This window comes from Gossypium arboreum, chromosome 10 (assembly GCF_025698485.1).
Source record: "Gossypium arboreum isolate Shixiya-1 chromosome 10, ASM2569848v2, whole genome shotgun sequence".
Lineage (NCBI taxonomy): Eukaryota > Viridiplantae > Streptophyta > Magnoliopsida > Malvales > Malvaceae > Gossypium > Gossypium arboreum.
In genome coordinates this window covers 8732456-8749115 of record NC_069079.1, presented here as the reverse complement: position 1 = coordinate 8749115, position 16660 = coordinate 8732456, and the positions used below count along the sequence as shown (strand labels likewise).

Genomic DNA, 16660 nt, shown 5'->3' with positions numbered 1-16660 from the left:
AATCCTTTAAACTAAATTCAAGCTACTTCACTTAATTAAACACTAAATAACCATTCAACTATAATTCATAAATATTTCTAATAAATATTCATGAATAAATTTCACGGAACAGAGACTCAAGACTCAATTTCCGATACCGTAACTTTCGGTTCATTACAGATTGTTGCCATGCATGATTTGGAGCTTGAGCAGTTAGATGTAAAACGCATTTTGCATGGAGAACTTGAGGAAGATATTTACATGCAACAACCAGAGGGTTTTATAGTCTCGAAAAAGAGGACTATGTTTGCTTTTTGAAAAAGTCCCTTTACGGTTTGAAACAATCACCAAGACAAGTGGTACAAGAGGTTTGATTCCTTTATGACTTCTCATGATTTCAAAAGAAGTAGTTTTGACAGTTGTGTCTACTTTAAGAAAAAGCAGTTATGGTTCTTTTGTGTATCTACTTCTTTATGTTGATGACATGTTGATAGCAAAGAAAAGATAAAAGAGAGATAAGAAAGGTTAAAGCCCAACTAAGTGAAGAATTTGAGATGAAAGATTTAGGACCAGCAAAGAAGATACTTGGTATGGAGATTCTCGAGAGATAGAAAAGCAAGTAAATTGTACCTAAGTCGGAAGGGTACATTGAGAAAGTTCTTTTTGAGTTCAATATGCAGAGTGCTAAGCTGTTAGTACTCCTTTAGCGACCCATTTCAGACTTTCATCGGCCTTATCTCCTCAATCGATAATGAGATTGAGTACATGTCACATGTTCCATACTCTAGTGCAGAGGATCTCTCATGTATGCTATGGTTTGTTCACGCCCGATTTATCATATGCGATCGGTGCAGTTAGCGATACATGGCGAATCTCGTAAAGAACACCGGAAAGTAGTTCAATGGATTTTAAGATACTTACGAGGCACTACTAATGTTTGCTTACAGTTTGGAAGAACTAAAGATGGAGTTATAGGGTATGTTGATGCTGATTTTCTTGGAGACCTTGATAGAAGAAGATCTCTCACAGTTACGTCTTTACAATCGGAGGTTGTGCAATTAGTTGGAAAGCCACTTTGCAAACTACATCGCTTTGTCTACCAACGAAGTTGAGTACATGGCGATTCATGAGGCTTGTAAAGAAGCTATTTGGTTGAAGGGACTATTTAGTGAACTCAATGAAGACCTTCAAATCAGCACATGATTTTGTGACGATCAGTGCCATCTTTCTTACAAAAGATCAAATGTTTCATGAGAGAACAAAACACATTGATATTCGGTATCATTTTGTTCGTGATATTATTGCTCGTGGTGATATTGTTGTGAGCAAAATTAGCACTCATGAAAATCCTGCAGATATGATGACTAAGTCACTTCCTATAACCAAGTTTGAGCATTGCTTAGACTTGGTTGGTGTTCATTGTTGAAGTTAAACCCTTAAGGGGTTTTTGGAAGAGGTGAAGAACTTGTTTATTGAAAGTTCATGACGAAGAACTTGTTCATTGAGAATTTGTGTCAAGGTGGAGATTGTTAGAATTAAGTGACCCAAATTCTTATTTAAATAAAATACGATGGAAAATAAAATAAAAGTAAAATCCATATAGAACTAGACTTCTTTTATTTTATTTTAGAATAAGGTTTTAAACCTTATTAAACTCCATCTATTTTATATTGATTAGGATAAGGTGTTTCAATCCTACTAGAATATGGCTTTGCAAGTCTATAAATAGACATAGTCTATTCCTCTTGTATTTGAGTAAAAAAATTTTTCGACATAGTGAATTTTCTTCTCCTCTGCCCGTGGTTTTTTTCCCGAAAGGGTTTCCACGTAAAATTTATGTGTTCTTTATTTTTATTTATTTTATTCTATTTTATTTTTCACAATGGTGATGCTTTTGGTGGCAATAATGAAGGTGGAAACGCCCCCAAAAAAACATCAACATAGATATTCTATTCCTTTTTATGAAACCGAGGTATTGGTGGATAAATGATTTGGGAGTGTTATTACTAGTTCACATAAAAGAAGAGATAAAGATGGTGAAATTATGAGAGGATGAAAGGACATTTTCATGATTCATTTGTAGGTTTATCGTGTCAAAATGCTCATTCTTAGCACCAAAATGCATTCTATCCACCTTTGGACAAAATCCAAGTTATGAACTTTTTGGTTATCATTTACAGCATCACATGTGTAATAGCCGACTTGCAATGATGTCGGAAATAGTTGTTCGAGAAAACTAAATTCAGAAAATAAGATCGTAAATTTATTTATTTAATAATTATGAGCCAAATGTGATTTTTGAGAGATTTTTGAATTAGCAATTTGTGTTTTATAAAGATTTATTAAGTCAAGAAATTGAGGAAAACAAATATCGAGACCTCAATTTTATAAATCGAGCCGTAAATATTTTTATAAATATTTACGGAGTATCAGTAAGGTAGTATTAAAATTTTGTCAAAAAATTTTAACGTTTGGGTGGTTAATTAAATAAAAAGGACTAAATTGAAAAAAGGTGTAAAAGTTGCTAAAAAGATTAAATAGCTCAATTGTCAAATGAGGAAGGACCTAAAGTGCAAATAAGCCCAAAGGAGATATTTTGGGCGGCAATATCTGAGAAAAATCAGGAAATAGGTGAAATAAGGGTAAAATTAGAAAATTGCCAAAATTAGCTAAATAAAAATAGGACTAAATGGGAATATCTAGAATTCTCTTCATTTCTCTTCATATTCATCAGCTGAAAAACAACCATGGAAGAGAGTTCAAGTTGGTTTTCATACTCTAGCTTCATGTAAGTTTAATTCTTACTTTCTCCTTGAAATTTTTATGTTTTTGGACTTTTACAATTGGGTCCAACTTACTATTTCATTAGTTTTTGATTCCGTGGCTAATTTTCAAAGTTGTTATGGATGAGTGCTGGAAGCATATGATCAGTAAACATAGAATTGAAGCTTTAATTTTGATATATGATGATTTTATCAAGTAAAATTGATGGAAATTGATTTTAGGATCTAATTGTGAAAAAGTTTGGAAATGAGGTTTAGTGCTAAATTTATAATTTTAAAGGGTTATGAAGTAGTTTAAAATGATAGAATAAAGTATTAATTGAGAAAAATTATCTTAATTGAGGGGTTAATTGAACAAGGACTGAATTGTATGAACTGTGAAATTTGGGGCAAAATAGAAATCAACATTTTGCATTAAAACTGTTTTGGACAGTAGCAGTAGTCTAACTTTGAAAAATCACCAAAAATTTTAGAAATCGAATTAGAAGATGAATAAAATATTAAATTAAATCTTATTGAGTCTAGTTTCTTATAGAAGAAACTATGTAAGCAATGGAATTATAAATCATGAGATATAAAAAATTTTGTGATACAATATCAGAACGATTTCGGGTTCCCTTGTCTTGACTTTAGAAAATCATAAAAATTTGTAGAAAAACAATTAGGGGCTTAAATTTATATATTTAGAATCCTGAATGAGTTTATTTTCAAGAGAAATAAACAAAAACATCATTCGAGTCCTGTACGAGAGATAATTAATTTTTAGTGAAGAAGGGTCGAAACTATCAGACAACGGAACAAGGGTAACTTTAAAGAATAAACTGTACTTATTGGTAAAACCAAAAATTTCGAAAATTTTATGGTAAGAAGATACGTGAGTCTAGTTTCAGGGAAAATTAGTGGATCTTAATTTAGAGTTCTTTAGCTCAAGATAAAATAATTTAGTGACTATGACACGGGTGGATAACTTGAATATTCACATAAGTAATTAGTGAAAATTATGGAAGGTTACTTACAAGTGTGTTATTTATACTAAGGATGTGGATAGAGAGGAGGAGGAGGAAAAATATATGAATGACTTGTGTATAAATTGATCACATGCCCGATTATAAACGATAAACGTTGAATTAGTAATGATATAATATTTTATTTCATATGTTCGTTATTAAATTGTAAATATTGTAAAAGTATGAAAATTGAATTAAATGTTCAAATTGATTAGAACACAGGGTTGAGTACTTTCGTTCATTGGCTAAGACGAATTAACGGAAAAGACCGTGGTTGGACCATGGCAACATGTGATATGTGATCCGTATAAGCCATAGTTGGACTATGGCATCGGTGTGATGTGATTATATGCTTCTGTGTAAGACCATATCTGGGATATGGCATCAGTGAGATATGTGATCTGTCTAAGACCATAGCTGGGCTATGGCATCGATATGTGAATATGTGTAAGACCATAGCTGGGCTATGACATCATTATGTGAAGATGTGTAAGACCATAGTTGAACTATGGCATCAAGAAAACGAACTATTCAATTCCGTAAGACGTTCACTAATTTGACAAAGTTTGGTAAGTGTTACATGGAACTATATGATATAAGGAAGTACGAGTTGATATGACATGAGTATAGAACTTGGTTGATGAATGAATTCATATGTGATTATATAATTGTTCATCTTGAGTGTACTGTCCATATGTATTGATATTTCAAATGATTTAATGAATAAAGTTTCGACATGGAATAAACTGAACATGAGACAAATAATTATGCAATTGAACTTGAAATTCATGAAAATGACGGTTATTGATATATGGAGACATGAGACATTGATATATGAATATGGATATGTTTGATAAATGTGTTCATTTATAATTATGGAATTATATATCTCATGTGTACTACTTGCATAAAGATGATATTTCAAATACTTTAGTTATTTAAGCTCAATATGAAATAGTATGAAATCAAGATAAGTTGTTATGAAAATATATTTAAATTACGAGATATGGCTAATATATGTTATATGATCACATAACGTGAAATTGTGTATATATATATATATATATATATATGAGAAATTTAATGAGAATTGAGCCCATACATGTTTCTTGTTATTTATATGAAGTGTACGACTGACAAGGGTGATGAGGTTATGTGTACGCTCGTGATCAATATGATTGCATTCTTTTTATGTTTATATTGAATTTTAAATGAGTGATTTTTCGGAAGCTCGATAGTTGGGAAGCTTGGCGGAGATCACTCACACTATCCATTGGCCTATTTTAGTAAGTATGGTAAATGAATTATGATTATAATGGCACGTATAGATTGATTGATTAGTCAATGTTGGCTTATGAATGATATAACTGTAACTAGCCATTGGTATGGCTTGTATTTAGTAAGTTTGAGTTACAAATAATTATGATTTTATCATGAATGATATGGCTACAAAATGAACAAGCGATGATAAATATAAGGCTTGGTTGAATACCTTAAATTGGTTCATAAATGTATTAAAATGTTGGTGAAGATAAATGATTTAAATTATCTATAAGTATTTCGTTCTCCTTGGTAATGCCTCTTACTCTATTCCGGCAACGGATACGGATAGGGGGTGTTACAACATGCATCCTACTAATCAAACATCTTATGATTCTATCCCTCCACATTTTGCATATAATGTGATGCCTCAATCTCTTTGAAGAGATACAACAATGAATTCTACTTTGAATTTTTCACATGGATGGGGAGGTGATCAAAATCAAGAGAATGATGTAAATAAAGATGTTTTAGATTCATCATATCATTTATTTTGATATTAATTTATAAAAACTGGAGTTTTATATTTATATGCGAGTATATTTTTATTTAAATTGGTGTAAAATTATTATTTTTATATATGATATTATTTAGATTCTATTTAAAATTATGATTGTTATTATCCATGATTTAATATAATAATGTTTGTATACTATAATTTTATATTCATTTTAAGGAATTTTTATTTATAAATTTAATTTTTTATTTTTTTATAAAAGAGTATCATTAATATTAAAACAATAAAATATAATTGCAAAATGCATAAATATAGTGTTTTTAAAAGATTGTGATTTTTTAAAAAAAAATTACTTTGACCACAACAGTTATGCATTATGCAATGTCCACTATATCTGCAACGACATTTTAATATTATGTGTTCAACATATATATTAACCCTAAATAGAGAGTGGCTTTTGCGCTCGTCAAAGGAAGAAGAAGCAGTAATTTTGGTGGATATGCAGTGGCAAAGGACGATGGAGGAAAAATAATCACCATATGCAAAAGCTTCGATATGATTCTAAACTTCAGGCTAGGTTGTTAATATTTGTCCAATACTTGTAGGAACGTGGTATCCAACAATGGTAGAAGTTAAATGTTGATAACAAATGGTTTAACATACTGAGGGAAAGAACAAAGGTGCATTGGAAACTATCATCGGCGATTGAGGATACAGCACTGTTTTGCAGGGAAATGAAGATAACATACATGACCAAAAAGCTAATGAAGGAAGCAAAGAAATGTGCAAAAAAAGCTTCTTCTATAACAATCTCTCACCCCTCACCTTCAAATAAAAGGGTAGGTAAAAAAATAAAAATAAAATAGTCTGTATATATTAAATTAAAAATAAATTAATTTTTTAGTTAAAAATTGATAGAATATTTAGATGTTACGTGTATGTTGTGTGTAAACGTACAAAAAATTAATATTTAATTGTAAAAAATTGATAAAAATTTTAAAAAATTAACTAATTTACTCTTTAATTTAATATATCAAAATTAATTTATCAATTTTTTAAATAAAAAAAATCATCCATTCTTGAAGTAAAGGTTACACACTTATCTTTACCAAAATAACAAACCTGATAAACTGGTTTGATGGATTTGGTACATCCACATGTCAAAGAACCAAAGATTCAAAATGAGTAGAACGTTAGTTCAACGAAAATATTATCGGGTATAATGGGTATAGTCCTTTTGCTTCATTTTTATTATCAGTTTTGTATTTAAACTTTACTTAACTTATTTACTGGAAAATTTTATTTTAATTTAATAATTCATATGAAAATTCACATATATTTCATAAAATTAATGAAAAATTATATTTTTAAAGATTATCTAAATGATTAATAATAAATTGCGATGTGTACTATTATGTTAGCTATTTAGCCATGTTTTCATAATAATAAAAAAGAGTATTTTAACTGAGATTTGAAAGTTTATGACAAAGCGATAAAAATAGATGCTAAATTTATTATTTATAAATAATAGATTTAATGATAAATTTAGTCATTATTATTTATATTTTTGTCAAAATGACTTTAATTATATTTTGAGTTTTTTTAATTAATTTTTATTTTTTTTCAAACTATATTTTTAATGATTTAATGAATATATTCACAAGATTTAATGAATAAATTTAATGTTTTAATTTTTCTTTTATTTTTAAAAGTTTTAATCTTTCGCATGTATGTTTGTTTTATTGAGAAATTTTTCGAGTTAATTTTTTAAAAAATTATATTTTTTAATTTAATATATCATTTATTTATTTTATTATTTTTTATTTGTAACTATCTTATTAAATTATTTAAATAATAAATTATATATTATTAAAAATATTTTACACATAAAATTCGATCATTCCCTTAACTTTTTAATAAAATATGCAAACATTAGTAATTAAATTTGTGATTAAGATTTAAGTTATTTTATTTTTAAATTCTCTCTTCGCTTTACTTTCTAAACGCCAAACTTTTGATCCGATTTGTAGGAATAATAAATAAAACTTGAAATACATTACCATTTTACCGACAAAATTAATGAACTGTGAATCATTGGTTAGGCGTTGGTAAACCTTGTTAAGCAAATCAGTTAAGAGGTCACCATTGGCATCGCCGTCCAAAGTCTACGCCGTGAAATCACAGTCTGCCGCCAAAACCCAAAACTCTTCACTAATACTTCGTATTATTTTGTAGCAGTAGTTTTCGGAATTACCACTTCCAATTCAAACTGTAAACTGAATAGTCGGCTCATTAAAAAAAAGTACGAAGAAAACAGCAGAACCAAATTTAATACGAGAAGAAAAAGTGGGTAAATAATGACAGGAATCATCACCTACTCATTTAAAGGTCTCAACTACGTCTCCCTACTTCGCCCCTCGGCTTTTCATCGCTATCGTTACTGCTATCTTAATCCTTTCGTCACACCTCCATTCACCAACGCTTCCTTCTCTTCTTCACTTCCCTCTCACTCCTGTAAGTTCTCTCTCTTTCTTTGTTTGGATGCTGAGAAAATCTAAAAGCAAGTGAGGGAAATTGTTGGTTTTTTTTTTCTTGTTGGTTGTCTGTTTGGTGTTCGATGAAATGGGTAGTTAAGCTTTTGATCTTTGTTGTTGAGTGCTTTCAACGGAATTCACTCTTTTTGTAAGCTTTTTTTATATAGATATATTACTAAATTCCCTTTAAATTGTCTTGTTTTGGTTTATCCGTTGGAAGTGGGATCAAAACCGGCTACGTTAATGGAAGTGGTTAAAGCAGCTTCGAGGCCATCTGTTGCAGGAAGTATAGCAATTCGAGCTGATCAAAAGAGCTATACTTACTCGCAACTCCTCTCCTGTGCATGCAACATATCTAGGCTGTTACCCAGCACCAACATCAAAATTGTATGCTTTGGGTTCATTTCATTTAAACTGACTTATCTGTTGAATTTTAAGTAGTTAATTCATACTTCTTTGTTTGGTGATTTCAGAATAATAAAGGCGTTAGTGGACATGGAAATCTTGGTGGAGCTCGAATTGGTATTGTTGCTAAACCTTCTGCTGAGTTCGTGGCTGGAATGCTGGGCACTTGGCTTAGTGGAGGTGTTGCTGTTCCACTAGCTCTCAGCTATCCTGAGGCTGAGCTCTTGCATGTTATGAATGATTCGGTATATCCGTTAGATAACTTCATTTTCAATTTTCTTTTAATTGCTTATTGATTTTTTTTTCTAACTTATAATCTACTTCATCATTATTAGATATGTTACTCAATTGTTAAACTTATTCAAGCTTAAACTAGTCCTATAGAGTAAGGAACTTATGTTAATGTCCATGAACTAGGAATCCAGATTAGGTATATTTGATCTGTTCACATTAGCATTTAATCTTTAACCATAATAGGGTTTAGTAAGCTTTTCAAATGCTATTCTGCAACTTGAATTATAATGTATATTCAGTTAAATTATACTACTAAATAATAGACTTGGAATAGACGTGAAGTATTGGATGTGGTATGCATTTAATGGCAGATGACTAGTGCTAAAAACCCTATGATGAATGCCGCAATTTATTTCCTTTCATGCCCCTGTGCATTCTCTCATTTAGTCTTCTTTTTTTCTTAATTTTTTTTAATGTGGAATTTTACTCAAGTTGTTTTTTGTTACTGTATTAGGATATATCTTTTGTATTGAGTACTGAAGACTACGGTGAAACTATGCAAAGTATTGCCACTAGATGTGCAGCACAATTTTCACTTATTCCTCCTGTTTCCAGCACTTTGTCATCCCCTAATATGACTGATGAATTGCAAACTGGAGAGATAGAAGCAGATGGAAGTTTGATAGGTAACATATAGAACTCTAGCTGTGTTGATGGTTAATCTTTATGAGAATATACAAAATTATCATCCTTTTTTTTGGACTAAGCTTTCATCCCATACTCCTTTTTTTTCATTTCCTATGTGCAGATGAAAATCCGGCATTGATCGTCTACACGAGTGGTACAACAGGTAAACCTAAAGGAGTAGTTCATACCCATAAGAGCATCTCTGCACAGGTAATTTTCTGAACTTCTGTAGCTGTTCTGTATTTAGGTCCTCAATTATCATGTCGTATACAATGTGGAAGCTTAATTAATGAGATCTATACGTTAATGATGTTAATATTATCCCTAGGGTGTATTAAAATAAAAGAGAAATGCTTTGCTTCCTCTAACAGTTATCCAAATCAATTCTTAGAACATGGATTCCTTGTTATCTTGCATGGAAATTGGTGGTATGATATATATCTGGAAATAATATGTTTTTGAAAATAATACCATATGCAATGAGCAGAGTAGCAGATAATGGAATACTGAACTTGACATTCTGGATTTCCTTATTATTCTGTTCTTTTTAATGCTTGAATTGGATTTACCTTTTGACAACTTTTTCTTCATTTCAGGTGAAAATGCTAGCTGATGCCTGGGAGTATACGTCTACTGATCAGTTTCTGCATTGTCTACCACTACATCATATCCATTTACAAACATTTATATAATTGAAATAGCATGTATTCTGCAGATATTATTGGTGAAGCATGCTTCCTTGCTGATGCTGTTACTACCTTCTTTAGTGCCTATGCTGAGTACTTGGTTTGAGAATATTCTTCACTTTGATCTCCTTAACTCGTACCATACATGTTCACGGGCTTTTTAATGCTTTACTTGCCCCTTTGTATGCTGGCTCAACTGTAAGCGATACTAACTTATGTCCCATTTTTGTGATTTGTGGATTTTCTTATTCTTTTCTTCTTCTTTAAATTATAAGTTTCCCTTTCAGAACTTATTTAAGTGACAAAGGTGCCATATGACTGTTTCTATTTAGCTGGGTTATAGTAGTTATTATTGTGTTATTTCAGGACAGCTTATTCAACAAGCATTATTGTTTTAATACATCTTGCCTTCTTGTTGAAGGTTGAATTTATACCAAAGTTTAGTGTAAGGAATATTTGGCAAAGATGGCGTGAATCATACCCAAAAAATGGGGCTAAGGCTGATGATGCCATTACTGTTTTTACGGGTGTAAGTATAATTTTAATCTTCAACATTTCAGTAGTTTAACATAGTTGGATGTTCTTGTATGGTTTAATCTTTGCCTAAATTGAACATAGAGGCTCATGGTGCTGACTCCTGATTTTATTTTAGATTACCTGTATGGAAAAAATATAAAACACCTAAAGTACTGGTATTTGGTTATGATCCTTAAAATATGAGGAAAAAGAATTGAAAAAAGAAATTGAATAGATCTATGCTGGATGTAGCCAAGTGCTCAACATCCATGCTCAAGTCCAGTTGTGAAACGCTGGTTCTTCTTCTTCTTTTGCAAAATTATATTTGTAGCATGCTAAATTTAGGGGCAATAGCATTTTCTTTTCCTTGTATGACCATGTGTCTCTGATAGAGCATTCTACTTTTCCTGCTTATTCAGGAAAAATAGTCTCTGTAGAATTCCAATAACTTATGTTGTCTTTATTATGCACAAGGTTCCAACAATGTATGCTAGATTGATACAAGGTTACCAAGCAATGGATCCAGAGCAACAAGCTTTATCTGCCTATGCTGCACAACAGTTGCGTCTTATGGTAAGTTTCCTGGAAAATTTTCTCATAACATGATTCATTAAAATTTTGGGTAGATGCATAAGGTTTCCTTCTGCCCATTTGCAATCTAATTTATCCTTGACAATCTGTTTATTGCCACAAAATAGGTCTAAACCTTGTGATAATATTCTTAAAAAGGTAAACTTTTTATATTTTTCAGATGTCTGGGTCTTCTGCACTTCCTCAACCTGTCATGCACGAATGGGAAACCATCACTGGACACTGCCTTTTAGAACGGTATGGGATGACTGAGGTGAGCAAACTCAACTTAAGACCAATTCTTGAGTTATTTCTTTGCATCTTACAATATCTCATTGATGTTGTGTGTCAGAAATGTTCTTATGGTTATACTGTTTTTTTGGATTGGATATATTCAGTTTGTCATGGCAATATCAAATCCATTAAGGGGTGCTCGGAAGGCAGGCACAGTTGGCAAACCATTTCCTGGTGTGCAGGTTAGCAGCGATTTATTGGTTGTTTCTGATTTGGTAGTCAGTGTTGTTTTACAAAGGGATATACAAGGCCTTCCAAATGTGATTTGAATCATTTGATTATAGTTGCTTCTTACTGTTGAACTCTTGAATATAGCAAAAAAAAGCGCAACTTCATAACAAATGAACAGCTGGAATGTGAATCACTCATAATAAATTGTTAGTAAATGGCAGAAATTGTTTTTAGTATTGTTTTGCTTGTTTCATGGAGAATGAATATAAGGGTGTCTTTGACTATGGAAAATTGGTTTTCAACAAATAGATTTTCAGAAAAATAGACATTGAGTAGAAACTTGTTCAAAGGACAACTTTTAACCTCCTAGAACCTGTCTTGCAACATATGCCAGGGATGATAATTGATTTTTTTTTTCCTCAATGGTATACCTACTTTCCTTTGTTACTAGAGAAAACATTGTTCCTTAAATAGACAATGAAGAATGTTGACCAGAACAAAGACGATAGTTAAAAAAGGTTTTCCAGTACTGAACACTGAAGAAGAATTATAGCAGAACAAATTTCTTTTTGTTTTCCTTCTAAAAGGGTTACTATACAACTTTTATTCCTTGACACGTTGAGACTATTTATTTCTAATAGGTCAGGATTGCTGAAGATAGAAGCGGGGATGGTACGATTGGCGAGGGTGAACTTTGTGTTAAAAGTCCTTCATTGTTTAAAGAATACTGGAAACTTCCTCAGGTATTTCCCTATATCATCTGAATTTTGCTTGTAACCTAATGGAATAATCTCTCATGTTCCAGTTTTTTATCTTTTATCAAATATAGCCATTGCTTTAAAATTATGAAAAAGTGTTCCACTGTTTTGATACTAGAATGTCTTTTCTGGGTTTCCTGTTTTACTGGAATTTTAGTTCTCCAATTTTATTTCTTACAACCCTAATTGAGGAACTGATGTTGGAGACCACCTAGAAATCATGCTGCTTTTCTGATATTGAATTTGGGGAAATGGTCCTCCCTTCCTTTTCCCTTAGTCAAGGACTAAGAAATGTCTTCAATTGCTTGGGCTAGAGACATATCCTAGATGTCTTATGCTAATTGTGCTTTAACCGCAAGGACAGTAAATTCATTCAATTTGTTTTCCTAAGTATAGGTAACCAAGGAATCGTTTACTGATGATGGGTTTTTCAAGACTGGGGATGCTTGTAGAGTGGATGAAGATGGATACTACGTCATTTTGGGACGTAAGGACATCTAGTTTCATATTGTTGATTGTTCAGTTGCTTGTGATAAATTATGCTGGCATTTTCTTAGTAATCTTCTTCCTTTCCCTTTTTAATAAAGAATTGTTGATAATAACATGCATTTTAGCACTTTCAGAAAACTCAATGTTGCTCATCATATGATACTTCTCATTGTTACTGTCAATACATTCTGCCTTATCTCCTGCTGGGTATGGAATATGGTGATTTGCTTTCTTTTTGTTTGGTTGATCTCCAATAGTTAGCTACAAGTTTTGTGTTCAGATGATGTCCTTTAGAAGTTAGGAGGATGATTATGATGTCCTTGTATGCTCTCTATTCCCCTATTTCGCTTGCCAGTTTCCTTCTGAAGATTGCTTCAGTCATCAAGTATAACAGAACAGAGTAGATTCATACTTTATCTAGGATGTGCAACATGTCTATCATATGTTTTCCAAAGAAAAGTTAGGCAGGGGAGTACATCTTCTGGGTGTTTGTTAGAGGGTGAAAGATAAGAAAATCCTACAGGTGTTTTCTGATTTTGTTGGTCTAGAGATGACAAAGTGTCAAAGCTATTCCGTGGTTTTTATCTTTTCTTGGCATACACTCCCTGACTCGCCCTTCTCTTCTGCTGTTTTTTCTTCTATTCTTATAACTCTACTCTCTGAATTTGATTTCCTTACGGTTATTGTCTGGAAGTGAGTTTATTGCGTTATTTCATGCAACATCCAAACCATGTAAAAATCTGGATTGCGACTTGTTTCATGTTTTTGTGTGTAATTCGTCAGGTACAAGTGCTGATATAATGAAGGTTGGTGGATACAAATTGTCTGCCTTGGAAATTGAATCAGTTCTTTTACAGGTAAACTTGTCCTCTCAATATTTCTATTCTGAGTGGTGGAACCCCTTTCTTTTTGTTTTCAATATTTGTTCTTTGATTGCTTTTTGAGTAAAAATGAACAAAAGGCCTCCTCGATGGAGGTGAAATTGTCAAAACAATAGACTAAAAATTTCATTTTTGTGCAGCACCCTGATATAGCAGAGTGCTGTGTGTTTGGCTTACCGGATAAGGATTATGGAGAAGCTGTATCTGCAATAGTGGTGCTGGATTCAGAACAAAAAAGGAAACAAGAAGAGTCAAACTCTGCTTTCAGTTTGGAAGAGCTTTGCAACTGGGCTAAAGACAAACTTGCTCCATACAAGGTACAGAGGCATTTCTATATTTCACAAATTGCTTTTCTAATGCTGAACGCTGGATCATGCACTCTGGACCTTTGAATTCAATGTCATCTTAATTTCTGCAGATGTTGTTATTAACTGGAAGCCGTTTTAATACTTCGTATTCAACAATGAGACAGTATCATGCATGTAGTTGGGTCTTTAAAAATGGCTTAGAGATGTTGAGTCCAGATTAGGGTTTTTTGGGTCTCAACTGAACAGGCAATAGTGATCTTCCACCGAACCAAGATTTTATGAAGTTAGCTGAGAGTTCCTCTCATTTGCGTTCTCAACGAACCTTTCATCTATCTGAACTTCTGGTTTCAAAATTCAAACACCCTTTTATTATTCAAAATATCAATGTGTCAAAGGAGACCAATCAAAAGCCTGAAATTGTAAACGGCTTCCAATGCCTCAGCAAGCCAAGCATACCACGATCTCTCTCTCGTTATATAAACTAAAAATCAATTCTGCAGTCATCAACGTGTGATTGTCATGACAAATCAATCCATTTAATATTTTGGATTAACTCATTGCATTTTCACAACTATGGCTGAGCATTGACTATAGAAAAATTACCATGCGTCTGTTTTCCAGCTTCCAACGAGATTAATGTTGTGGGATTCTCTTCCTCGTAACGCGATGGGAAAGGTGAATTTCTTCTCCACTTTTGTTGCAACCAAGTATTCCGTTTAACACTTGCTAGGTGAGAATTGCAATAGGGATATTTCCATTTGACATATGCTTTTGTTAAATTTGCAGGTGAACAAGAAAGAGCTGAAGAGACAGTTGGGCAATGAAAAGTAAGCAATCTTTATTCTGAGCTACATGATAGAACACAATAATTAGGGATTGAATATCAGACTTGAAATTTTAGAACTGAGAAGCTTATGTCATGCTCAGAAATATCAAATAAGAGAATTTTTTACAATTTTTTTTGGGGAGTGAAATGAACCGTTTTTCTTCTGGTACGATACGATCCATGTTAATTATTGAATGTACAGAATTACTGATATTTCTGAATGAAGAAAAACATTTCCTTGGGCATCCTTTTTGAAGGGTAAATTTTGGGTCTGGAATGCTTGCATTGGCATGAACTTGGAGAATGCATCATTTTTTTTTTCTCATTAAAGCTTTGAATATAACACTTATATATTAATTATTTACTTCCATTATTGGTCTTCACAATCGCATAACTCAATTTTTAATCAAGCAATCCCATACAATTTAGGATTTCTTTTATGGTTGGTATAGATCTTTAAACTAAACTGAATGAACAAACAAGCAATTGATTAAATAGATATTACATTTGTTTAAACTAAAATAAAGAAAACTGAAGTAAAAAGAGAGCAAAAACTAGACTGAAAATAAGTAAATGTATTTGAGAGAGAAACTTGTGAAAATAGACAAATGGATGTTTATATTGACAACTCTACTTAGTTTCTCTAAATTCATTAAGTTGCCTTTTTTTTTTGTACTTCTCCATGAAACATACCATGTTCACCACTATCAACAAAAATAAAACTAATAAATAACTAAAAATAAACGCATTTACCATTATTAACTAAAAATTAACATATGAACTTGCCACTTAAAAGTGTTGGAAGTTGCACTAATTTTTGACACTTCTCCTTTGTGCAAACTTTTGATCAACAACTTAGGCTTGATCATGAAAATATCAGCCACTTAATCATTGGTGAATATTTATTAGCTTAACTTTTTCACTTCGAATTTTTTTACGAACAAAGTGATGTTAAACTTCAATGTGCTTCGTCTGTGCATGAAAGACTAAATTTGATGCAAGCTTGATGACACTTTCATTATCACAATATTGACACACAAGTATCCAATTACTCTCTTCAATCAAATGCACTCTTGTACGACCATAGTTGCTACCACATAGCTTCGGTGCTAGATAAAACATTTTACTTTTTGCTACACCAATAAACCACCGTTGAACCAGTGTTGAAATAATAACTTGAAGCTGAGTGATGATCATTTGTATCTCCAGCCCAATCTACATCAATAAGTCATTTCAGCATAAACCTATTATACCTTTTGCATTCAAGGCCATAATTAAGAGTTTCTTTCACATAACGCAATATCTTTTTTTTTTTTTTGGATTCTGCATAAATTGAGAAACTCCAACAATATATGAAATTTTCGGCCTTGTGATGAGATAAATTAAGCTTCTAACAAGTTGTCGAAACTTTATTGCATCCTCTAATGGCTTCCCTTCATTTTCCTTCAACTTGAGAATTGACTCGATTAGAGTAGTATTTTCTTTGGAGTCCCCCATGCTAAAGTGCTCTAAGAGACTCTTTGCATAGCCTTTTTGAGAAACAAAATAACCTTGATATGATTTTTCAATTTCTAGACCAAGAAAACATCCAAATTCCCTTAAAATTTTTGTCTCAAAACGAGCAAACAAGTCATTCCTTGATAGAAATATAGTAAGCTAACATATTCTTGAAGAAAACTCTACAGAGAAGAGAAGAAGATTTATTCAAAATGATATTAAACTTTTTGCTTACTTTGTATTCTGCACATATACATG

The 16660-nt window shown here is 32.0% G+C and overlaps 1 protein-coding gene across 1 annotated transcript; it reads left to right on the top strand.

The window, feature by feature from the left end:
• Positions 1-7579: 7579 nt before the first annotated feature.
• Positions 7580-15168, top strand: LOC108483454 (probable CoA ligase CCL8). The gene is made up of 17 exons (XM_053020187.1): positions 7580-8060; positions 8301-8467; positions 8554-8730; positions 9234-9405; positions 9528-9616; positions 10003-10074; positions 10240-10290; positions 10514-10621; positions 11083-11181; positions 11360-11452; positions 11577-11654; positions 12285-12386; positions 12798-12888; positions 13674-13747; positions 13912-14088; positions 14701-14754; positions 14866-15168. Exons 1-17 carry the CDS (start codon positions 7904-7906, stop codon positions 14908-14910), a joined length of 1806 nt encoding a protein of 601 aa, XP_052876147.1. The 5' UTR covers positions 7580-7903; the 3' UTR covers positions 14911-15168.
• Positions 15169-16660: the final 1492 nt, after the last annotated feature.